The following is a 26078-nucleotide window of genomic DNA, read 5'->3' as shown; positions in this document are numbered from 1 at the left end:
GTGGTGGAGGGTGGCAGATGCCTGGGGACAAGGAAATGTGGGTGATCCTGCATGGAATACTGCCCTGGGGTAGGGACCAGCACTGGGGGACTTCAGGCATCCCAACTATCCTCTTCCCCCAAGAACTCCCAGCCCTACAGGCTCTGGCCACCCCATTACCACCCACCCCATCCCTTCCCACCAGCAGGAGGGCCTCAGCTGGTAAATTGGATTACTGGCACTGAACTCCTTCTTCTGGGCTGAAATTTGGGGTTTTCTCTGCTGGCGGGAGAGGCCAGCACTGGTTGTGCACGGCAGAGACTTTCTCACTTGCCACTGGAGGCTTTGTGAAGACCTGGATTTCTGACAGGCAGGGGAGAGGGAATTCTTCCTTCTTAGCTGCCCTTTCCAAGCCCTGTGCTTGGAGGCTGACTGGGAACTTGCCTGGGAAATGGGTGTTTTCTGGTGTGATGGACCTGTCTGGGATGGTGTTCTCACAGCCACTCAAAGCTGATGTTAGGAAAACACCACCAGTGCCTCCACACCTCTTTCTGCAACCCATGGACAGATGGAAGGACTTAGCTCAACAGCACCCAGAGAGCGTATGTTGGTCTCCAGCAAGCTTGTCTTAGAGCTGGAGAGCATCAGCAAAAGCTCTGAGAAGAGGAAAAACCTTGTTGTGGTTTGGTTTTTTGCGTGTGTTTTTTTTTTTTTTTTTTTTTTCCTTGCTATTCTGCTGAGGAGCAGGTAGGGAATTTTAGTACCTGTGTCAGCTGAAGAAGAATTCTTCATCTTTTTTTTTTTTAATCAGAAAAACATCACTTTCCACAAACTACAATCTCAGCCACTCTGCACTCAATGCCCAAGACTCTTCTTGGAACCAGCTTCCTACTTCTACCATCCCTTGGTCAACCACCCATAGGCATCAGTGGGAAGAAGTGATGTCATCACAGGGAAGTGATGGAAAAAATATTTCAAAATAAACAATTTTAAAAATAACCAAGGACTTCAGGTTCAGAGCGAAACAGGCTTTCAATAAGAATGTAAATAATTTTAAAACAGGTTTCTTGCTTGGATTTGTAATGCTAGTGGTAGAAAAAGGATTTTGCTTCTGCCAAGAGCTCCTCTGCTTTGAGCCCTCAGAAGATTTTTCAGGCCTCTCCCCCAGCAGGTCCATGCTCTCAGACTGGTGCCACTGGAAACAATCCTCATGGATGTGTCTCGTTCATAGATCACGTTCCCCAGGTGCCACAGGTGACGATGCCCCACAGGCATGATTGTTTCAAGCTCAGGGTCTATTCCTTCTTGTGGAAGAGGCTGGGGGCGGTCTCGTTGCTGGGTTCAGGCATGACTTGAATCTTTTGGTTTTTGAGGGCAGCTTCCCTCATCTTGTAGTACATGAACTCGTTCTGCTTGAACATGCGCAGCTCCATCTCCGTCTGGACACGCATGACCTGAGGGACACAACAGGTTCAAGACCTGTGACATGGGGGATCTCAAATCAAGTGAAAAACCCTTTCAAGTGACAAACCCTTTCCTAAAAGTGGGGACCAGCCATCAGGTGTGTCCTAGAGCATTTAATGATTGCTGCACCCTGCTCCAGGTGTCCCAAAAACAGGACCAAGGCTGGCTGGGCACAGACAGAATTTACTTTCTCAGTCCTGGTTGCCTGTGAGCCATGAAGGTGAAGAAGGCACCAGCTGGGAAACCTCACTCTCCCGAAAGTCCCTGGATTCACCATGAACAGTCATTCATGGTGCTGCATTGTGGCATAGGTTCAGAAGGGACTTTAGGAAATGTTTTTACACCTGTCTGTGAGTTTCTTCAACCTTCTTTAGGAGCACAGAAGTAAGCATGTGTCATATATTCACTATTTTCATCCTGAAGAAACTGGAAAGGGAAATGGAGGTGCTGGAGCCTCACGCCCTGATATATAGGCAAACAGCCAGCAGATCGTTTGGCTTCAGGCCTAAGATAATTATTTTCCTGATGACATAAAATTAAGATTATAGCACTAAGATTATAGCTCTGCTGTAATGGGGACTAAGACATCAGTGAAAGATTTCATTTGGTGTTGTGTAATTTTTTTTGGCTAATAAAGGAGAATTCTGTAAAGCCAGCAGGTCACACTGGGTGAGTTAAAGGTTAAAGAAACGATCAATCCCCAGATGCAATTGTAAGGAGTTCATCACAGCTGAGCAGATACAATTCCCCTGGGATCTGCACATCTTGGCCCTAAGCTAAGGTATAGATCTATTGGTCATTTGAGAATAAAAATGCATTGCAGCCCAGAAGGACTGGGGAGGGGTAAATAAAGAAGAATGGTCACCAATATAAGATGGAGAATATTGGTTGGTAATCTGGGAACAGGCCCCCATACGTAATTTGATATAGTCAAACTGTAACACCATCCATCTGGGAGCAATGCAATCAGGCTGTTTGAAGAATGGGAGCCTCTGTCCTTGGGCACAGCAGTTTTAAAAAAAGATTCAGGGGTTCACTGGCTATTTTTAATGCATGTCCTGGTGCTGGATAGAAGCTATTTTTCAGGGATGAAAATTTCCGCTAGGAAGGAACGTGCATTTTCCAGCAGACTGTAACATGATTATGAATGGAACTGTACCGGGGCAGATAGCAGAGACAAGAAGGGAGATCCTGACACCTACCTCCAGGTCTTTGGTAATGGGGTGGGAAGGTCCATGGGTTATCAGGAGGATGGCATAGGCTTTACAGATCATGCCATGCCCGGCTTCGATGAGGCCAGCGTGCCAGTGGGTCACTCCTGCCCGCATCACAGCCATGCCCAGCTGCGCGTTGTTGGGATGGTATATTTTCCTGGAAAAGCATTGAGTAATTTTAGTTCAGGAGAGATCTGAGTTCCTAAATGTTTGCCAATGATGTGACACGTTTTCCAAAGAGCAGGCTGTGTATTCAGGTGAAGACCCTATTGAATTTGGTGCCAGTGAAATGTGCGGCCCCGCTTAAAAAGGGTCAGGAGGACATGAGTTACACAGGGACATGAGATGTTGTGAAAGAGGGTGAACAACCTGCAGACAGTGTGAGCTAGACATCTGGATTGGAGAATAGCAAGGTTTATCACTCCACAGGATTTTGGCACAGACAAAACCCAGAGCTGACCCTACAGCCCAGATGGCACAAAACATAAAATCAGAGATTTAATGAAGGCCTAAATTGAGAATGCAATAGTCATCAGATTTTCATTAGTCAAGGCCCAAATCCACATATTCAAGGGGCATCTTGGGTGACACTCATTTGACACAGTTTCCCTTTTCTCTACGACTTCTCCTTCCTGCAGGTTGCAGGGGAACAGACCATGCCCTGAAGCAATGGTTTCTTTGTCCTGCAGCCAGGCTCTGTGCTTTGCTACCAGGGCAGCCCTGAGATGCTTCTGAACAAATCAAAGAGGCTAATAAAAGATGACCCAAACCACCTGGCAGATACAATTCAGTAAATTGAGGTATTTGGGAGCTCTTGTGCATTTAGGAAGGGGCTTTCTGTCTGCTGATATAATCAGGACCAAATCCAAATGTCACTACTGCTGTCCTGGTGGGAGCAGACTAAGAAAATAATTTCTGTAACACGCTGCCTAACATTGCACAACCACAGAGAGCTGCTGAAAGCAGGGCAATGCCATACATGTAGCCGTCCACCATCCTCTTGGCGTAGTCAGCTGCTTCCTCAAACATCTGGAGGTAGGAGAGCACCTCGGAGGCAATGCTGAGGATCCTCAGGAGGTAGAGGTTTGTGTCCCCCAGCACAGGCTCCTGTTTCTTCAGGCAGTCACGGCACAATTTCACAACCTACATCCAGGGGAAGCAGGGAAATAAAGCCAGAGCACCACCAGCCTGAATCTGACCCCCAGAGCCCTGTGTGTTGTGTGGTCCACACCAGCCCTAGAGGACAAGTCAGGCTCTGTGAAGGCTGGGGAAGATAGGATATGCTTTTATCTGTCCAGAAACATCAGTCTAACAAAATGATTGGGGCTCAGATCATGCCCTCGTGAGGAAGATGTGATTATACCTCTCATGCCATCCACCCAACCTCCTACCACACTTGATGCAAGGAATGCTCCCGATCGCCCCATGGGGCTGCAGACACGCACTGCCCCATGTCCATCTCTCCTCTGTGTTGTGATTCCAACTACCAAGAGGGCAAGAGGCAGCTGGGGGTGTTCAGATTACAGAAATGGGGCTTTGTTTCCCCCCATAAATCATTGACTCAAAGAGGGACGAGACCTGCTGTCCCTAGCACCACACGTACAAAAGCATGGGGACTCACCTCGTGGTAAACTCCCTCCAGGCGGGCCTTGTTGATCTTCTCCAGCGTGTCCTTGGAGAACTGGATAACCTCCTTCACCGTCTCTGCAGAGGGCTGGGGACAAAATTAGGAAAGCCAGTGAGGAAAACCCACCATTCCTGCTGCTGGCTGGGTTTGCTGGGTACCTCCTCAGGTCTGGCCTGGCCTGAAACTACCCCATAACCAAACTCAGGGGTGAAGATCCTACTGACTTCAGCAAGAGCATGTCTGGGCCACCATCAGGGCAGCAGCCATAGATATCTGGCATGGATCCTCAATTCTTTCCTCTGCTTTTCTCCTCTGGAGAAAGGACAGAAGCAGCCCTGCTACCAGGAGGCCTCACGAGACACCAGAGAGGCTGTGAAAATGAGAGAAGGTGAACAGCCACCGGTCAGTGTGTACCAGGCACTCCTAATGCCTGGAATAAATGAGATGGAACGAGGTGGAATAAGGATAGGAAAGCTTATATTACTAATTTTTTACCTATTCTGCTCTCTTTAGATCTAAATGCCCCAAGACAGTTTACCTCGGATTTCAGTCACATCCAGGGGGTGAAATGTGTTTCCCCATATACCTCAGAGACGTTTGGATTTCACCGTGGATTGGAAGACATCCAGGCATGATGCACATCCAGGCATGTCTGTCCAAACACTAACCAGCCCCTAATTAGCTGCCCTCCATTTCATGCTGAAATATAAAATACCTTTATCCAGCACCATCAGGTATCCTCTGCTTTTCTGAGCTGTTCAAAGCTGCATTTTCAAACTTCTGAAAATTTAGTGCAGAAGAAAACCAGTAACTTTTCAGAGCTATAGGCCCCATATGTTCATGGACGTGTATGTATGTGTTATGATTTATTATTCTATATTATTAGACAGGAACTATCACGGCTAATCAGATCATAGCAGCTGTTTGAGCAGTGCACGGGGTATCTTAGTGGCAAGAGCACTTTCAAAGTCAATGTTAATGTCAGTGCAGATCTGCTCTGCTGTCTGAGCACAGACTCCCAGAATAGGCACTTTAACAGCACTTCCACAGCAGCTTCATCTATTAAAACCTCTCTCCTGCATTTCCTAGCCCCCTAATCATGTTGCCATCATAAACAATGCTGCTCTTTGGAAGGGGTGATGGACCGGAGGCTGGAGCAGCTGCTGAGGATGCGAGGTGTCAATCCTGCAGACATTCAGGGAGCTTTTTCCACACAGCTGTGAGCGCTGCCGCTGTCAGGAGAGCGAGCCTGGGTTCGGGGAATGTGATACAGCCGGCATGCTCTGCGGGTGAGCTCAGTCCAGATACTTATTGTTCAGGAGGGTATTTTTAATAGCTGAAATCACGCACCTGGCATAGTTACAAGTTGTTGTTGGTTTTTTTTTTAATGCCAGCTTTAGATGGTGAAGCACACGTATCAGAAAGTGCGTGTGTTCCTGCTGCACTGCAGGGCACCTGGAAGGATCACGAAAAGGGGACGCTGCCTCTCAGTGCTCCACAGGAGATGTTGAGATCTTCCTGAGAGCGGGGCTGGGATTCTTTTATGCAGCCCATCGCAGGAGCTGTTTGAAAATACTTCTAGGAGAAGTCAGATGAAAGGGCTTCTACCTCTGCGACAGCTTTACATTAGATGTGGGGAGTTTCAGTAGCCAGAATTAGCTCTGAAATGAAGCTTGATAATTTGGAAAAGGGATTATATATCAATGTCTTTTGCAATAGCTTGCTTTTTGTAAAGCTTCCAGGAGTAGAAATCCCCTAAACTAAAACTGTCACAGATTAAAAATAATAATAATAATGATAATAATAATGCACTTATATCCTTGGGCAGAGGAGCCAAAAAGGAGATCTTACAGCTACCAGCATGCTCAGAAATTGGAGCTGCTGGCCAAGCAACATATCCTAATGCTGACAGCAAGACACAGCCCTCCCACTCAGTGACTTGCCAGGCCTCCAGAGAAAACACAGGTGACTGGAAAATGAATGGGCCAACACACTAATTCTTCCCAGTAAGTCTGCCCAAAGCAGCCATGCACAGAGGAATGCCAGGGGAAAGATCAAATTCGCTGTGACCGGCTGGTGCGATGAGGGCTGGAGGGTCAGATTCCCACCTTCCCAGAGCCAGCATGATGGTACATCTTTTACAAATACCACAGCTTCAGCGGGGCCAGTTAGTCCTGTCATCATGAATTATATATATATATATAATATATATATATATATAAGAATAATATGTTATCCCCTGTTTTGCTGTTCAAAACTTCGATTCCATTCAGCTCCTCACAAAAAGCCCAAACTAAATGTCAGCATTTTTCTCCACTCTAGACCTCATTTTCCAAGATTTTAGCATGCTGCCTGTTGCTGGACTGTTAGGTTAGAGTTAAAGGCAACTTTTGTGGGCTTTTTAAAACTGAAAAGCTGCAGGCACATTGCACAGTAGGGACTAAACCAACCTTGCATGGTGTGTTTGAGTTGGCATTGCGCTCAATAATGTTTCAGTTCTGACCTCATTTTTCACATTAGCACTCTTCGGGCTTCTGCCAAAACCTGCCTCTGCTGCTCCTGGGTGTCCCCAGGCTGTGGAGGAGACGGAACCACCTCTGGGTTTGGGCACCACAGGGCCATACCTTGTTGTCCCCCTCCTTCACCGCCAGCATCAGGTCGTCCTTGATCTGTTTCTTGCAGTGCTCACAGGTGCAGTCGAAGTAATACTGCTTCTTCAGCTGCCTCCGCCGCTCCTCACTCACGTTGAGGAAATCCACGTAGGACACGGTCAGCTCGTCCCCGGGGGAGATCTTGCTCAGTGCCCGCAGCTCGATCCTGGGTGTGAAGAAGGCAAGAAAAGGACTTGGAGAAGTGAATGCAGCCATTGAGGCACCAGGGACAAATCCTACTAACAGCCCTTGCCCTCAGGTACTGCTTTAGCAATGCAGGGATGTGCAGCAGTCTGTTAACTGAATAGGGAGTGAAAACACAGCCACACCAGTTTCTCCTGCCCTTCTGCCAGTCCCTGTCTGGGATACACTGGAAAGCAGAAAGTGCTCCATTCGGGGTGAATGGAGGGGTAAATTTAGGCATAAAATCTTATTATGATTCAAGGGATCTTGCCAGAAGAGAACCCTGAGATCAGAAGTACACGACGAGCCTTGCAAAATGCTGAGTTTGGACTTTGGGGCTTTTTTGAGCGCCGCTTGTGTTCTGCTCGCACATCCCTGGCCAGACTCCCAGATCCCGAGCCAGGCTGCTTTCGGTATCATTTTCACTCGGAAAAGCTCAGAGATGTTCCCGCTGGGCGCTGGAAAAGCCCTAACCCTTTTCGTGCATCTCTACATAGACCCTTAGGAACGGTTCACTGGGAATGGTTTATTTTCTATTATAGCCCATTTGATCCGATGCCCAGTGCCAATATCAAACACAAGGAAATCACCAGTCTGTTACCAAACCAAAATCCACAGCAAACCCTTGCAAATTGACAGGACTTTGGAAGGTCAGATCTTTGCATCTGCCTTTATTTCAACTCTTTTCATGTAAAACATCTCAAGTGCCCTTGCTGTTCATCTCCAGAAAGAGAAATATCTCAGCTACTCTGGGCCACCTCTCTACCTCGGGGTCTGGATAAGCATGGAGGGCTGAAGAATTAACCCAGAAGCACCCCCTGTGAGTGGTGTTTCCATATCCATCTGCTTCCCCATCTTCTAGTGCCTCGCTCTAAGGCTCATCCAGAAGCCAGGACGTTTGTATCAGCTCAGTTCCCTGTTTTAGGAGAAGGCTCTAGGGGATGCCCAGCTGCCAAACCAGGACGAGGAGCTGCTTGGACTGAGCACCACAGCAAGGCTGGTGGCTAAAAGCAGGGCAGTGGCACATCAGTTTGAGGACAGTGAGGCCACCAGGATGGGAGTCACCCAGGGGTCTTCCTCCATCGGTGGCCTGATCTTGCTGCACCCTGTGGTATGTTTTATGCAACCAAGGGGGTTTGCTGGCTCCCACCTGAACACGAGGTCCTTTAGGACCAGTGTAGGTCCAAAGTGAAGGTCCAAAGACATACCCAGGTGCATCTTCTGGGTTGGATGGGGGGAACTTCTCCTGCATGATCATATTTCTGTAAAGGCACTGTCATTCCCATTAGGAAACCCTCAAGGGGCATACCTCTAAGTCTGTCTGCTGTGCTAAACTGCTGTGAAAACTACTCTTTGAGGATGGTCTTGACCTTCTCTGGGCGTTAGGTCACATCAACAGCATATTCCGTACTAAATTTATCACCGAACATGCCATCATCACGACAGGCAGCTATCAGTTCTGCCCTAACCACGGGCAAATGCCCCCGGGAGAAAGGTGCGACCCACTTCTCCTGGAGAAAGTGCACAAATCAGAGCAATTTCCATCCGAAAGTTACATGCAGAAACGTTCCCCTTCACACTTAACGGGATCCTCGTTAACGTGAGTCATGCAACCAGAGAAGCAGAAGCAAGCCTTGACTTTTATGATGCCCCTGGTAGCCTAAGCACCGTAGGTGTATTTTAAGCCGTGATCCCTTGGGTCGAGGGGATTGATAGCGTTTCGGACAAGCCTGGACACAGATGGTATATTTTAAATGCTACAGTTAAAGAGACACTGTCGGCCGAGATAGCTCCTCAAACCTTGAAAGTTGTGGGCACGGGCACCGCGAGCTCAGGGAACTCAAAGCTCAGGAATAGGAACATTAATCAGAAGTAAAACTCATCTGCCCATTTTTATGGTCCTCTTTGTAATGCTCTGAGTCAATGGTGAGGAAAGGCACTGCGAAAGTGTTTCGCCTCTGATTTGAGGAAATTGCCTGCTTGTTTGAAATTGAAGTTTAAAGACAACAGTGTCCCTTTAACTAGACTGACTATAACATACCAGGTGAAGTGAGATAAGCAGAAAATTTGTGTGTTTTTTTGTTTGTTTGTTTGTTTGCACATGTTTTAGTGAATTCTTCATGAAAAGAGAAATGCTCGGATCAGGTAACAGTGGCATCATTAAAGGTAAAACATTAATCAGGCATTATCATAAAAAAAGAGGGATGAAGCCTACACCTCGTGGTATTGCTATTGTAGTCAGTGCATTCAAAGGGCACTGTCTGTTGCACAAGAAACGTGGGCTGTTTAGTATGTCAGTAATGCAGCCGTTTCCCATCTCGTAGTACGCAAGGTTTTATTTTGGGCCGTGTAAGATTAGCGAGACCTTGCTCTGACTTTCATGCTGCGGTCGCTGGGGGGTGAAATGAGAAGTGGAGGGGAAATACTGAAAGGGAGGGAGCCACGGAAAAGGTTGGAAGGGAAGGGAGGGAATTTGCAGTCGGGGAGGCATTACTGCTGTTGTTTTAATTTACCACAAAATGCAGAGTTAAGTGAGGTTTGGGTTTAGTGGGGCTTTACACAGGGGAGGAATAGAAGTTTGGAAAAAGGAGAAGGTGAAATTGTCCGCAAACAGAGGGCTTTTGGAGCCGCTCGGTGCTGTTTGCAGCTTCATTAACACAGGGCATGAGGGTACGGGGCGAGGGGAAGGACGATGCTCTCAGGAGTGACCCACCTCATCTGTGTGTGGAACATTGATCTTACAGCCTCATGACTGAAAGACAAAACAGACATCTGAAGTTTACACGGGTGCAAGTACAATGAAAGGAACTGGGCGAACTGGGATCGTCTGGGCTGGGGGTGATGGGGCTCCCGGCGCTTGGCTCGTGTCTTGCTGCATGAGGGCACAAAGAGCTCTGCTCTTTCTGTACAGCTGTTGTAACCCTATCACAGCAGATTCGGGGGACAGCTGTCCTGCACTGTGATTTTAGGAGTGCTGTCAGCCAGAGGATGAGCAAAACCCGCTCCTGACATTTGCTATTTGGGGCTAGTTCTCCTGCACAGACCAGAAACATCACCACCACCATCAGTACTCATGCTCTACAAAGCATAGCATGAAATGGAAATTAGACTGGGATATCAGCAATGAGGGCTGTGCAGTATGATGAGTTTAGTGGCTCCCCAAACCCGGGATTGTGCCCTGAGCGCTGATCGAGAGCTCAGTTCCTGCAGCAGTAGCTGCTCTTATCACCAGGTTTCAACAGAAGGGCAAGAAACCTGGCCAGTTGCACAACCCAACCAGAGCGCTGAGGTTTATTCAAGTCAGCAACAGGCCACATGTGGGAGCTTAGAGGGTTTTTTGGCCGTGAGAACTGGAGTGCACAAGCAATACGCTAATTAAAGAAGAGGAGGCTGTGGAGTCACCTTTTAGGCTCAGCATTGAAGCTTGCTGAACACGGAAATTTATAAAATCTTAAGACCGAGCAGAAAATGTTGATGAAATGCTGTGGCTGTGGAGTTTTTGGCAATCAGCTAATGTCTCGCACACGATGCACTTGCTGCATCAGCAATGGTTTATGCCCATTCTGGCCTGGGAGGAGGCTGCAGAGGGCAGAGCATCCCTCCCATCCCTGCCCTGAGCCCTGAGAGCAGCAGCCTCTGCTCCCAGCTCTGCCAGGGCTTCCCTGCATTCCCCGCTGTGCTCTCACCCTCTTCCCATCTCACACGTCTTGCAAATGTTTCCTTACAGGGTTTGGGTGGCAATGGGGAATGCACGGCGCCTTGGGGTATCCTGCACTCGCACGTGACTCAGTTTGCAGATAACAGTCACATTTTCCATTAAGAACCCGTTGCTAAATAGTTAATCAGTAATTAATAGAGATTGTACGCTCTCACAAGGATGAGGACTTGTGTTAGAAATGGCTATAAGCACATCAGTAACAGTGATATAGCTGACTGCAAGCTTTGGTTATGAAAAACTCTTGGACTGTGGACTCAATATAATCTTTAATAATTCATTAACCAAAACTGTTCCTGAACTGTTTATAAATAAAACTTCCATTAAAGTGATCTAGTCAGCTACTTACCACTTTATCTGTCTATTTTGAGTCTGATTTCAAGACACACGGGGAAAATTATTTGCTGGTTTGCTGGATTTGAGGTCAAGCCCTGCTGATAAGTTGTGTGCATTTGCTTGGTGCATCAATTTTTTAAATAACAAGGAGAGAAGAAAACAGCTCCTCTTTAGAAAGAAAATCCTGTGGGTTTTTTGGTTCTGGACTACAAAAGGAAATGAGAATGAATAGATTTTCTGGGGCAGGGATCTGGTGCTCTGGGGTTAGCAGTCTGTTATGTGAGTTGCCTGTTAGGATGCATCCCCGCTGCGCCCAAGGGAAGAAACCCACTCACTTGCCATTGTTGAAGATGACGGTACAGTTGGGCCAGCAGTCATGGTTGGCTTGGCAGAGGTTGGGGAAGATTCCTACACCAACAGCTTGCAGTCCTCTTTGGTCGCTGAGGGTGAAGGCATTGCAGTTGATCTAGTCCCAAAACACAGGCAGGAAGAAGCATTAAAGGAGAAAAAGTTGAGCTCAGCTACACTCAGGATGTCTCAGCTCCTGCTGATGGTTAGGAGAGGTGCATCTCCAGCATCCCCAAACTTTAGGGAGAAAGAAGTATTGCCTACAAGATTGTTGTAGGAGGTAACTGCAGAAATGACATCTTTACTTGGGATAAAGCATCAGAAGAAGAGATGCGAGGCAGGACTCCAGCAGATGGACCAGCTCAGAGCAGGGCTGAGTAATGCTGCAGAATATTGCCTGTTAATATTCATTCAGGATGCTTAAGATATATTTTGTCTGACCATGCTTTGCTTTCCTTATATTGGCTTTCTGCAGATAATTCAGGAAAAGGCCACAGGAGAATGAATTTGAGGCAGAGCATTCGCAGAAAGCAAAGTTCACGCTTAAAAACCAGGAGTCAGTGTCGGAAATTAACTTTGCATTCAGCCTGGGCACACATCTGCTGGGTGGCCCCCAGAGCTAACAAAAACCAATTGCAGCAGTTTGGTATGAGTCCCAGGCAATGAATTTTCAAAATGATTACTTTGGGGTGACGTATACACCAAGAATGAGTGATTATGACTTTCTGTACCATACATTATCACATACCAATTGTTTAGGGAAGAGTTTTGAGCCATAAACGTAAACAAGCAAAGAATTTGCAAAAAGCAAGTACGATAGGATATACCAAAGGAAATCATTAACTCTGCTGCTAATTGCTTTAATCCCTTAATAGTTTTATTTCCTTTCTTATCTAAAGCTGTGCTTCATCCAAACTGCCTTACTGCTACGTGGGCAAGCCGTGCCTGTCACTAGCACGTGGCTCTCCCTGTGCCCAGTGGGCTGGATTTGCTCTTTGGGGTGGGTACCAAAGGATGCTCTGTGTCCCCCCCAGGGGAAAACGATGTCCCATGGGGTTAGCACAGCCCGGGATGTGCCAGCCTGTGCCAGGGCTGCAGGCAGAGCTGCTCAGCCTGAACTGGCCTCGGGGAATTTCCCTCTCTGCTACATTTAAGACGAAAATGTGTAGTTAACATGTTAGGAAAGGACATTATGAAGTATATTTTGTATATTTTATCTACTTATATATATAGATATGCAAAAATGTAATGTATACGATATATAATAGACTAATGCATATACTAAAATGGATCTGCTATATACTAATTAAGTATACATATTCAAAATATATATTTAAATAGATTTTCTTAGTTCTTAGGTGCAGAGAGGTGCTTAGTGGGACTTGTGATGCTGGTGCAGCACCTGCAGCTGAGATAGCCACTTGCCTGCATGTTTAGACAGATGAAAAATCCAGACCTTGAACTTGCTGTGCTTCAGTTTTCCCACGTGAGTGCAGATGGGGAGTGTGGCAGTATTCATTAAGTCAGATATCATCAAGGGTGGGTATGAGACTTCTTCTGGGCACCTGGCACAGCCCATGGCACTAAAAGCAGCCCCCCTTTGCCCTCCCAGCCCTCGGACATACCACTCCGAATATGTGGGAGATGTACTGCATGCCGAACTGCTGGCTCTGGGGCGGCCAGAACTCCAGGAAGCTCTCCACGTCAACACGGAGGTCCTTTTTCTCCTCCTCGCCGAAGTTTTCCACGTGGTTCTGCAGGTCATCAATGGAGACCAGGCAGCCCTCCGACAGCCCGCTGCCTTCCCTCTCCATCTTCCACATGATGCGAGCTGCCAACCTGGCCAGGAGAGAGCCCCGAGCACCGTGCACCAGCAGAGCCAGCGACGTGCTCCTCCAGAACAAGGACAGGGATGGAGGGACACCAAAATTTATTTTAGGGGTGGGAACAGGACAGGTCCTGCATCGGCTGGCTGGTGGCTGGCCTCATCCAGGAGATTTAAAGGAAAGGAAGTTGTGGGGTTTTTCAGAGGTGTCTCTGTTCTCATCTGGAGAAGTGTTACAGGCCCCATTTCCCTGGGGATTCCTGTTATTTTCCTACCAGGACGTGAATCTAAATCAGTGTATCCTGGAGGCAAGCTGGGGACCAGCCCAGCTCCTCTCAGCCTCTCCTGGATTTTCCCCACTTCCTAAACTGCCCAAGGTGGCTTCGCCTCATCACATTCAGCTACAGTAGAGTTTTTGGGGCCCAGCACCAAAAAAAAAAAGTCACAACCCTGTCACACCACAGATCATCCTCCAGATCCCCAGCCTGTGAGCTCAGGGACACTTCTGGCCTTCCCCAAAGCAGCTCCTGCCTCCAGCCTACCCAAGGCAGGACACCCAGCTCTTCCTTGCCACCTTTCTTATCAATATTTAGAAATACCTGAAGTGTGGGAGACCGAGGGATTTGGCCAACCTCTTTTTGGTGGTTTGTGGGGACAGGACAAGGGGCAATGGCCACAAAATGGAGCCCAGGCAGTTCCGCACCAACACGCGAAAGAACTTCTTCATGGTGAGGGTGACGGAGCGCTGGGACAGGCTGCCCAGGGAGGTTGTGGGGTCTCCTTCTCTGGAGATATTCAAGGCCCGTCTGGACACTTACCTGGGCAGCCTGCTCTAGGGAACCTGCTTTGGCAGGGGGTTTGAACCCGATGGTCTCTTGGGGTCCCTTCCAACCCCTACAATTCTGCAACTCTGTGGTTCTGTGATTCTCCCAAAGGATGCCCCATCCTCTCCCACCACCCCCAAGGCCTGTTAGTGAGCCCTGGCACTGGGTCCAGCTCCCACCTGATGTTTTCAGTGGGTGCCTTGCCGTGCCTCTTGATGGCGGAGCACTCGTTCTTGTGGTTCAGCCAGGCGGCCCTCTGGCAGGTGCGGTCGCAGTAGTAGGCGAACTTGCACTGGCCGCAGCGGTGGAGCCTCTCCTGGCGTTTGAAGCAGGTGTGGCAGACGACGTGTGTCAGGCTGGAAGGACAGAAGGACACAGGGGATCATTTCTTGGAGATATGGGCAGCTCCACAAACAAGGGTTCTGCCCATGGGGACCTCCCACCCCCCCAGGATGGACCCCCAGCCATTTTGGGAGGACACAGAAACACCCCACGTCATTTAATCCTTGTCCACTTGCACACTGAGGTTGCTTTGCTGCTTGGCTATGCCAAAGAGGCAAACTTTTTGTTTAAAGGAGGAACGCAATAAAGCTCTCAGCCCTTCTGTCTGCAGCTCGTCTGCTCCTTCTCAGCACCGCCGCTGTGAGGAGGGTTCTCGGCCTGCTTTTCTTTTCTGTCTGGCCCGTGCTGAAGCCTCAGCCACCCATGTGCTGGGCAGAAAGCAGATGCCTAATGAATCTCCTGCTCAGGCGAACGTGAAGAACAATGTGAAGGCAGCGAGCCAGCCTGAGAGCTTCATCTGTCTGCAGAGCCTCCGGATTTGGCTGAGCTGGAACCCATCCCAGGCCCTGCATCCCACATCCTGCAGGGGCCAGGGCTCAAAACAGAGCAGCGACCATACAAATACGCATCCAAAACAGCAGGACACAGCAGCACACAGCTCCAGGATGGGTGGGTTTGGGGCTCTCCTGGCCCCGGTGACTCCAGAAAGATGCTTAGCATGGGTCTGCAGATCCCAGGCAGGCTCCTGGAGGTTCAGTAGCCCCCAAGCACGACTCCTAACGGTCGAGTGGATTTTTAGCTGCCCCAGGATGGACAAGCAGCACCAAACAGCTGAATACAGAGGAAAGATGAATTCTCAATAGCTCATGGGAGCACTGGCTGGGGTAGGACCTGGGGCGGACTGAAATACCGAGTTTAAGGAGCCATACTTGCATTTATGGCCGCCATAAGATTTTATTAATACATCCAAAGGATCTTTCAGCTTCACAAGGCTAGTGCTGAGCTGAGAACATCAGTGATTTAGTGCTGGTTGGTGGCCCAGCATACGCCACCCATAAACAGCAAGGTGACAAGTACAGAGCCTGTGAGGATGTGCTCTGCTCTCAGGGCATGAAGTACACCTCCCTGATTAGTCTGGCATTAGCTTTAGCACTGTGCTCTTCAGGCCACTTCAAGCTGTCCTGCAGATGGTTTGGTGATGCACATTTCTCCTTCAAATCCCAAAGCTTGATGTGTCTCTCTCTGGCCAGCAGCAAGTGCTGCTCTCTAGCTACTCCGGCTCCTGTGGTTTATTGTGAGTTAGACAGCCACGGGGCAGCCGGAAAACAGCTTTCAAAACGAGCAGGTTTCTTCTTTGGGGGTGTCAAAACAGGATTTCCAAGAAGCATCCTACAATTGTATGTATGTAACTATAACCAAGGGGGAGGAATATATCAGAGGGCACAGATGAAAGCTAACCCAACATCCTCCCTCCAAGACTGCCTGGGGTCCTGGATCAAGGGGAAACTTTCCCCATGTGCTCCATTTCACATGCCCAGATGCTTTATCTTGGCACTTGCTTTTTTGGGAAGGAGGAGGAGACCCTTTGGGACTTTCCCCCTGCTGCTACAGCAGGCTTTTCCCTTCCTGATCCACTGCCCCCTCAAAATTAGCTTCTCCAGCAACTGCACGCTTCACTTCTGCCTCCAGCCAGGCTCAACAGTAGGGGAGAATTCAAATTCCTATTGCTTAGACACTGCCAGCCCCAGAAGGAAAGCTCTCCTCATTGCAGAAAGACCACTGAACACTGGGACTTCATTGCCAGGGGAACATTATTGCCCACCACAGGGAAACTGAGGCACGAGGAAACAAAAAATGTGTTGGGATTCACACGAGAACACTTTGTCACAGGGGGGAATCAGCCCCAGAGCCCCAGAGTCCCAGTCACAAGACCGTCCTGCCTCTCCACTCTATATACATATATATAAACATATGTATGCATGTTTATATCTATCCCAGCACGCTTAAAATGCATTTTCATTCCTCTGGCACTATTGCACGAGCTGCTGACACAACCCACCCCGTGCGCTGGCTCTTGCAAGACGAAGAGGGCCATTGATTTAAAGCAGGATGACCTGCAGCAGGCAGCACCACGTGTAAAAATGAGGTTTGGGAAATGATAGGAGACGTGCTGGTGCACGGAGAGAGACCGATGCAAGGCAAGCAGTCGGCATGGGGCAGGGGGGTGTGCGTGTCTGGGGAGAGGGATGCAGCCTGCTCCGTTAAGTCAAATGGAAGAGCTGGGAGGTGGTGAAAAATGCAAGGCTGGGCTCTGTCAGCTGTCAAGTCAGGGGGGCAGAGAGGTGCAAGAGAGATTACACTCCTTGTAAGGCAAAGGAGAGGCAGGGAGCTGATAAAACCCGCAGGGTTGAGCTGTGCCGGGAAGCACGGGGAGATATGTCCTGCGGGGAGCGGGGCTCCCTCCTGCCACTCACATGTTTTGGGGACAGTCAGCAAGTGAGCAGGCAGCTAAAGGATTCTCCCTGCAGGAGGAGAATATGGTGCAGCAGAACCCCTGACCACAAACAGGGGCTTATCTCCCCCTGGTCCCCTCTCAAAAAATGAAAAAATGCCAAAATATTGGCTCTGCATTTTGCTATTTATTGTATAGGGTGTCCAGCGTTTCCAAAGCTTTCCTAACTGGGGGAGCTTATTGCCAGCCCTAGAAAGCTCTCGTTTCTGAGGAGATGCAGAAATGCACCCCCCAAAAAAAAATAAAAAAAAGGTTATACAAGATTTCCTGAGGAAGCAAAAGAACAGCTCTTACGGCAGTGACACTGCAGATACGATTATTCATAGTAATCTGCGTAGGATGGCAGGTATAAAAAATACCACGTTTCTCACAAAACTCTCATGAGATCCTCAGCTTTCAGGAATGGTTTAAAAAAAGAATGGATGTGTTGGTGATGTGCCAGGCCTCCAGGGGCCTACTCTTAGTGCTGAAATAAATAAATAAATTGGGAGTCGCAGGTACTGGAGCCCCCTTGCCTAAATCTTCAACAAACTTTGCTCACATTGCTCAGTCACTGCCTGACCCTGTAAGCACCTAAATCACCCAGGTGGAGTCCTGCAAGCCCCTGCTGTGCCAGAGGTGCTCAGAGACAAATGCCCTGAAGGCAGATGGCAAAATGGGACTCTCCTTTGGTCCCAGGGCTTGACCTTATGACAGGTTCTGATGCCATCTGTCCTGGAGGCAGACAACACCAAAGGCTTACATCTTCCTCTGGCATCCCCTCTGCAATAGTTAAGGTACCCCAAGGGCGTGGGGAACCTTAACTGAGGTTAAATCCAATCTCTCCTTGGTCTATAAAAGCTTTTCTGGCTGGCTTAGGAAGTGTTTAATACAACCAAACATTGGGGTTATAGCAGCCTTTATGTGTCCAAAGAGGGCCGTTCCTTCATGGCCAGGATGCTGCACAGCCAGGCAGCTCTGAAGGTTCCTGAAGGGATGTGTGGCACCTGCCCAGGAGCTCTGGAGGTCTGAACCTTTACAGACCGAGTGCTCTACTCCTTTGCTTTAACACAGGTACAATCAGACTGGTTTTTGCTGTGCCAGTGTACGTCATGGCCTGTAGGGTGACCGCCGGCCATTCATTCACTGCCTCACTGCGCTCATGTACTGCAGATGGTGAGAACATCTTTATTTTATCCTGGCCAAAAGCAGGATCTTCCTTAGCACCGTGATTTCTCCAGCCCATCCTGGCCTTGCCAGGTCAGGGATTTAGGATGGACTTGGAGGGCAGATGCCACTGGCTGACTCACCAAATGACTTTCTGGGGAGCCTCAGGTTTCCTTGGCCTCTCATCCCAGTGTCAGCAGAGCTGAGCTCTGTGGGGCTCGTGAGCTCTGATGTTACACGGATAAGACACACAGCTACTCCTGTCACAAAAGCAGCGATTCAATAAGCCAGCCAACTAATGCAAGAGGTGACAGAGCACTGCTAGCTACACCACGGCTCCCCCAGGCACGGTTCTCAGAGCAGAAGCAGCAACCAGCTCCAGCGACTGCCTGGATTGGATTCAGATGCATTCAGATCCCTCAGACCTGCCAGGTCAAAGGGCTGAGCACTGCCGTAGGAAATATATTCACCTCGCCTTTGAAACATGCCCGAGGCAGCTATCTGCCAGCCGTTTCACACCCAGCCCCCAGGGCACCTCATCTGCTGGTGTGGAAAGGCACAGTGAGATGGCTGCAGTGCAAAGGGACAGAGGAGGAGCTCGCAGAATAGCTGCTGGCCATGCTGAGGAGCTCACAAACTATTCAGAGTGAGTTTGTTCTATTCTGTACACAATAGATGACACACACAGATGACATAAATTACACCTAAGTCCACCTGCTTTGTATTTATTATTGGCTGGCTAAGCATCCCTCTCCTCAACAGCTTGAAGAGGACAGCAGAAAAATTGCCAAAGGTGTAGGCAAAGTCCACTTAGCTTTCAAGGCAAGGTCTTAACACATTAAACCCAGCAGTCTAAGGAAATCCACCTACCCCTTCAGCAGGGAAAGAAGAAGGGAGCTATTCAATAATCAGCTTCTCCTGGAGGTACTTGTAATGGTGAATTATCAGTGCAAGAAGAGTTTTGCTCCTTTAAAAGTGGGGGGTTGGAGCTCAGTACTTTTATCTTCAAAATGCCACGGATGACACATCGTAGTTTATCTGATTTGAGTGAATGATTTGTTTTAGAGCTGTTTTAGACTTTCTTATTTTTAGCCTTTCATTACAAGCTTTCTCAGCCTCATTTTAAAGAGGTGTGGCTGTGGTTTTCTTTCAAAAAGCTGAGTTTTCTCCCCAGTTTTACTTAAGCTTTTGAACTAGGAATAAAAAATCAAAGCCCAGAGGAAAAAAAAAAAAAAAAAAAAAAAAAAAAAAAGATATGATCACATTAGCTCTCAGTTTTTATTGATGTCAGCTCAAAATAATTGCTTCCATAATACCTTCAGAGTCATATTATTGTGGAAAATTTTGCATTCCTTATATCCCTAGGTCATCCCAGCTACATTAACAGAGCTCCCCACATTTCCCTTGGAAAATGTCTGCTTCATACATCACTCATCAAGCAGATCTCCGAGTGATCTTGGCTTTCTACCACGTGGCACTGTTTACCTTGACTACTCTCTCATCAATCCCACTGGGTAAAAAGCAAACCCCTCACGAGAAGGTTGACAGAAATATATCGGGCCTCCCCCTGCCTGTGGGAAATGTAAACTCTTACAGGTTTGAGAGCCAACGTGCATGCTAGAGGAGAAGGTCACATACTGTACATTGAGGCCAGGCAACGGGAATGTCACCGTCCTGAGGGGAGCTGTGAGGAAAGGAGACCTTTCAAAGAGAGAGAGAAGAGGGAGGGAAGGATTAAAGCTCAGCAAATAAGCAGAGCACGAGAACAAGCTTCAGTTGGAGGTAATGGCCAACCAGGGAACCATGGTGTTAAGCAAAACGTTAGCCTTGAGATGAGCTGGCCGATGTCTGTAGGAACCTTCTTTACCTTCACTGTGAGCTTGCTGTACTTTTGGACCAGAAGTCTCAGGCACTGACGCTCAGATGACTACAACTGGGTTGAAAAGGACACGTCCCCATAAGCCTCAATGACTGAGGTCCCCGGGACCTTCAGGGGTTTCCATGGTGGGATGCAGTCTGCACGTTTAGACACCACATCTGTGCCCTAGCTAAGCAGAGATCCAGTCAAAACACTCAGTGGGGTCTGGAGAGCCATTTGGCTCAGCAAGGTAGTTGAGCCTGTCTTCGTAGGAGAGCTGCTCCAGCCCTTTGACCACCTTAGTGGAATCATTTTCCATAGTATGGCCACACCAAGAAAACAATGCTGTACCTCTGAAGAGCTGCTCCCACTAATCCAGAAAAGGTGCCTTCACTTCGCTTGCTGCGTTGCCACACTGCGTGCAGTCACACAGAAGATTGCAGTGTGGTCATTATAGGATTACGGCCATCAACAAAAATAACAGTCAGAACTTGCTTTTCACCAGCATAAACCGGGGCTCACCATCCACCCTGTGACCAGACTTCCCATAGAACTGAGCTCCAAAAATAGCTGCAAAGTACAGACCAAATTTTCAAAGCGCTCGGCACTCTTGTGCTTCCCTTACATGCAAGAGAAAGCTGAGCTCTGTGGAAAATCGAGTCTCCTATTTGGTAGGACCTCAGCCAAAAAAATGAACCTACCAGCCACTCATATTTGAATTCCCTTTCCATAACTCACAAACACGCCGCTTTCAGCAAGAGACTGAGATGCTGATGGTAATTAGGATGACAGACTGACTTTGGGTGTCCCGGTGCAGGTTGAGCACCTTTTTAACAGTGTAGGCTCGATACCAATTTAGGACCTGGAAAAAACACGTGGAAAAACACATGCCTCTTCATTGGACTCTTCACCAATGCAAGGGTGACAGCAGTTCTTTCAGGGCAAAACCACCATGGCTAGCGGGAATTTATTCTTGCTGGTGCCAGAAGGATCCAGGCTGCCCTTCTATTTATTATTTCCAATTCAATTGGAGTTATATGCAACTGAACACCCTGGGGCAGTGGTGTAAGGTACCTTCAAAACCAAAGCCCTGTGTGCGTGTGAAAAAACGTCAGAATACTTTTCATGAGAAAAAATGAACGCTCCCTTTATATCTCAGGCCCAGGATATCCCCTGCTGAGTGCTAACTGAGAAGTATTCAGCTGGCAATGCCCGCTTCAGAGATTTGGGGAATGGATTTCACCACTGACACATACAAAGTGCCCTGGGATGAAATGTGCCACAGGAGGGTGAGAGCCCGCTGCTATTGCAGGGCAGCATGAAGAAGCAGCAGAGAGAAGAATGACTGAAACCATCCCCATCCTCTGCAGTCGCAGAGAAGAGATGCGTTCACCTCCTTGCTGCTCTGGTAGTTAAAAAAACACAGCCTGGCTAAGGAGAGAAGCACATCTCTCCCCTTCTGATGTTTTCTGTTGGAAATCTAAGCCTGGGCTGCTCTGTGTGCGTCATGCTCACAACATTTCAGGTAGAAGAACAGAAATTGTCAACCAGCAATCAAAAGGCAAAATGTTTTCATTGATTTAATTAGTATTTTTAATAAGGTATATGGGAGAAGTCATCATTCATAGGAGCTTCTGAAACAATATCACAGCAAGATCCCAGCTAGTGACACAATCAAAGTATGAGAGCTAGAAGGACATCTCAAGGAGAGATGCTTTTGTCACTAACTACTGTAATTGAACTCAGGGTTAAGAATTTAAGAACTTAATATTAAAAAAAAAAAAAAAAAAAAAAAAAAAAAGCATTTTAACTGTGAGCTCTTGTAAAGACATTAAAATAAAAATTGAAAACAGTGTAATTGTTGCTGTGGTATAGATTCACAAATATGTTCATCCACTGACAGTATAAGGGCAAGGAAAAAGTGAATGAAAGACAGAAAAAAATCAATTATTTCCTCCTATTTGATCCCTAATTCTCTGCTATTGCCAGATCACACAGTAGCACATACCAGCTGTAGCTGCAGCACTTCACTTAAATACTCCAAGATGACCAGCGTTAAAACAAAAGTATGAGCTCTGCTTGAATTGCAGACTCCATTAGCAGAACTGATTCAGCCAGGGAAAGCCCAGCTGGGCAGGATCATCTACTGCCCTAGTTAGTGTGCAGAACATTTGCTAAAGGCACTGGCAATTTGGGAAAAAAAATAAAAAAAATGGGACAAATTCTGTTCTCGGTTACTGCATTATAAGGCTGAACAAATTCCATTCATGTCGGAGGCTCTAAACTAAATTTATTTAGGAGATTAACATAGAAATTGTCTCTTCGTGTCGTTTAGCTTTCAGGCTAATTAAGTGAATTTTCCATTGATTTGGAGGGCAGAAGTGGGCACCTACCAGCCACTGCCACTCCAGCAGTGCGGGTTGGCTGAATGCTGCTCATCCTTAAAATGAGCAGCAGAAAAGAAAAATGCACCTGCACCAAAATTTAGCTTCAGGCTATATCAATATGAACAAAAAGGTTAAAACTAGTCTCATGCAAGAGTGAACGTAGAAACCTGCCTCCAGTTAACTTAGCAAGTCAGAAATATAAAATTACTTGAAGAGAAGCAACACCACTTGCAGATCCCCAGGAGCCTCTAGTTTGAAGATAGCTGGCTATGAATTTGTATGTAGGGATGGGGGGGGATAACACACGTGAGCACAGCACAGTGTAACTCACTCTTATCACCCATTTTACATTGGAGGCTTCAGCAAAGCCTGTCTGAGGCTGCTGGAACTGAATTACACGCGCTCCTGGCAGCTCACTGCGGTGTAACGTGGGTCCAGTTTCGTGAGGCACCAAGCACATGCAGCTTGCACTGCCTTTGGTAAAAGCTGACAGCACTGAGCACCTTGCAAGGTCACATCCTGGAAGAAAATTGTGCTTTATTTAAATTTAAAAAAGCAGGTCTGAGCCCCAGGAAGGATATTCACTGCAAGCTATGGATGTGCCTTTACAGAAGTGCTTCTGACTTCCCTTCACGCCCCTCTCTGATGCTATCCAGACACTTTCAAGCTTCCACCCGCCCAGCCAGATGACATTTTGCATCAAGACAACTTTCGATCTCGGTTTTTACGAGTACTTTTCCCTCTTACCTATCAAAAACCACGGCAGCGTAGGCTGGCTCCGCAAAGATGACATCCCCGGGCAGGAATTCCTTCTGTGCTTTCAAGCCCCTGCCTTTGCCTTCAGACGTGAACACTTCGACTGACTCCATTCCCCCTTTAGTCATCCCCGGGACCCCCAGGGTATCTCAGGGCGAGCCAAATCTCCCGTCACTCCTGTCAACTTTGTCTGGCCACAGGACCACGCTTATAAAAGGGCTGGCCTACCCCCACCCCCGGCCGCACCGTTTCCCATAGGAGGGCAAAGGGGTGGGAGCAGGAAAAGCAGGAGGAGAAGATCTCCCGTGCGATATTGGCAGCCTAGGCAGGGAAGAAGGTGCAGGGCTGGGTCTTCTGCTGCATTAGGAAACCCCTCTCCAAAACCCACGTTTGGAATTGTTGCTCCCAGCCACGAGCGGTTGTGTATGTTAGGACTCGGGTTAATTTATCCACTCCCATTGGGGAGGGAATGTATTCTCTTTGCAGGGTGTATTTTTAGCAACCACATGTTTCTGTCTCTCAGGAAGCAACAGCTGAGACAGTGGGACGGGGAGGGCTGGTATGCATATTTCTGACCCCTTCCACTGTCGTCTGGCTTTTTCCAGAAATTAAACAATGCTGCTTTATTTTTACCCTCCAGGAGATGGACAGTGTATTTAGAGGCAGGGAGAGCAGAGGAACTTGCGCCCTGAAATTCTCTGCCTCCTCCATCACCACTGGAGCCTGGAAAAAAGGACATCGCTTCCCAAATGCCGGCGGTGAGCACGCAAAGCAGCGAGGAAGGAGCTGGAAGGGCAGAAGTGGTTTGGCACAGGCTGCAGAAGCAAGAAGAACATCTTAGATATTTGCACAATTTTGGATGCATTAATCTCAGAAATGGCAGCACATTTGAGGGCTCTCCTCACCTCCAGTACTCAACCTTGAGAAGAGAAGGAGGAATTTGACCCACCATAGGGTAAAGGAGGGTGAAGAGACAACCAGAGAGATCAAGCCCATGAGAACCCAGTCCCCTATTTGCCCCCTGTCTCCAGCAGCTAGAGCGTGTTCAAGGTGATGCAAAGGAAGGCCTCCATGTATAACAGTGAGCCTTGCTATGGAAACTCAACTCAGCCTAGGTTGTCATTCAGCATTTATTTTATCCTTTAACAGCATTTTGTGTGGCTGGTTCTCTACCATCTCAGCCTCCCACTGCTAGGAAACCTGATTCTGTTTCCTCACGGATCTTTAAGCACCATACAGACATCACTGTTTGCAAACCTCTTCCCACACCTCCTTGCTGCACAGAAAAACCTATCTGATTAATAGATATGGAAAACAAGGTGCAGAGATGTAAGGAGGATAATTCCTGTGCATCCCTAGACTTGTTTTGTCAGACGACTTGCTTTACCTAACCAAGGCGGAGGGAAGTATTGTCCTCTTCAAGACAGCCTCAGAACTGCTCAGCATCTTCTGCTGAAAGCTTCTGGCAATTTTCCTTTCCTGCAGATGAAGTATGGTATCGCGCTGCAGCTCAAATACCCTCTGTTATAGTTTGCCCGAGTGTGCCAAGCACAAACGATATCAATCCAGAGCTCCATAAAGTCAGGGTGATCTGGGTGCTCATGTGGTTATTAGCACTGTTCCCCAAACAACCAGCCTGCCCCACTCCTACTGAGGATGGCCAGAGCTGTCGCAGAGCTGTCAGCACAAACCTCTTAGCATTTACGCTGTACAGAAAAGTCACTAGCAGCAATCAGCCACTAAAAGCAATTAGAATTTTAATTGCAATCATCCTCTGCTGTAACACATTGTGTGATGTCAGGATGTGCTGGCCTCACCTGTTACCCATGTTTAATTCCCCTGAGCATTCAGTGCCTTTTAGATACATATATTCATCAGCAGTGCTTTAGCACCTCAAAATTAGGTGCAAAATTGATTAGGAATGTGGCTATGCTGAAGCCAGTCATTAAGCACAGTAAACACACACTGTTTCTGAATCTCAGAAAACAATATATATATATATAATTATATATTTACACAGTAGTAAACTAAAACCAGGAGACCAAATTCTTCCCAGGACAGGCTTACAATAGAGCAGGTCTCTGCATGGACAGCCACCATTGCATTCAGTGCAATGTACCCTCACTCCTTCACACTGCCAAAAAACATGTAATTGAGCAAAAATCTCATTTCTCTCCTTGCAGCCTGGTGAATGCCATGGTGGTGTGCCCTCAGCTGGGTCGCAGGGGAGATCAGACATCCAACTGCACGGCACATCTGCACCCAGGCATGGGATGGACATCGACATCCTCGGTACCACTAGGCCACAGTTTCAAGCACAGCTGTGTGCTAAATAGAGTGGTAAAACCGTCCATGCAAAGAAAAATCACTGGGAAAGACAGAGAGGGCCAAGAGAAGCTGTGAAATGGGGTGTCCCATTTAAACACCTCTTTGGAGCGGTGGCTCTACTTTCAGCCCCTGGGAAACACGACATTTCAAAACTAGCTGGAAAGCCAGGCTGATTTTGGAGTACTGAGAAACACAGATCCTTAAACTGTGAATTATTCTCTGTTTTGGATATATCCCTGGCTGGTGCAGGTGGAGGGATGAGCACCCTGTCCTCCTACCAGGAGAACAAACAGCACCATCTACTGCCCTCTGAGCATTTATCCAAATCAAACCGTTGTCAAATTTAGTCCCTGTTGAACCCTCTGCCTTGCAGCCTCCGCTCAGTGCAGAGCTGAAAACAGCCCTCAGACAAGTTGTGAATTCGAAGGAAAAAGAGAAATAATAATAATAAAAAAGAAGAAATAATAATACTGTCCTAGGATGGTTGTGCTTGCACTCATTCTGTCCAGCTAATTGCTTGGCTGCAATTATAATTCTGCTTTAACATTGATGCCCTGCAGGGTGAGGGTGGTCTCGCAGTAGCCACACTGCTGTCCCCATGAAACAACCCCCTTCTTGGGGCAAAAGCAGGGAATATTTGGAG

General features: G+C 47.8%; 1 protein-coding gene across 2 annotated transcripts; it reads right to left on the bottom strand.

Moving 5' to 3' along the window:
- Positions 1-587: 587 nt before the first annotated feature.
- On the bottom strand, positions 588-23509 carry SMYD1 (SET and MYND domain containing 1). 2 transcript variants are annotated; one of them, XM_082759081.1, is made up of 10 exons: positions 23099-23509; positions 14346-14522; positions 13143-13356; positions 11505-11635; positions 9832-9870; positions 6909-7101; positions 4279-4371; positions 3637-3800; positions 2646-2814; positions 588-1433 (listed from the first exon to the last, which is right to left on the bottom strand). In XM_082759081.1, the coding sequence occupies exons 1-10, from the start codon at positions 23233-23235 to the stop codon at positions 1275-1277; spliced, it is 1476 nt and encodes a 491-aa protein (XP_082615207.1). In that variant the 5' UTR covers positions 23236-23509; the 3' UTR covers positions 588-1274. The 2 variants fall into 2 exon arrangements, with proteins under 2 accessions (XP_082615207.1, XP_082615208.1); XM_082759082.1 differs by lacking the exon at positions 9832-9870.
- Between the last annotated feature and the right edge of the window lie 2569 nt (positions 23510-26078).

This window comes from Aythya marila (assembly GCF_965140915.1).
Source record: "Aythya marila genome assembly, chromosome: 4".
Classification (NCBI taxonomy): Eukaryota; Metazoa; Chordata; class Aves; order Anseriformes; family Anatidae; genus Aythya; species Aythya marila.
The sequence above is the reverse complement of the archived record's forward strand: the minus strand, read 5'-3'. Positions and strand labels throughout refer to the sequence as shown.

Bases quoted from the DNA above. Each gene is read 5' to 3' on its own strand.
- SMYD1 (XM_082759081.1), bottom strand. From the start codon at position 23,235: ATGACTAAAGGGGGAATGGAGTCAGTCGAAGTGTTCACGTCTGAAGGC. The intron at 13,357-14,345 runs GTGGGAGCTGGA...TCTCCTGGCCAG, and splicing joins GCACCCACTGAAAACATCAG to GTTGGCAGCTCGCATCATGT. The intron at 11,636-13,142 runs GTATGTCCGAGG...TTTTGGGACTAG, and splicing joins TCTCCCACATATTCGGAGTG to ATCAACTGCAATGCCTTCAC.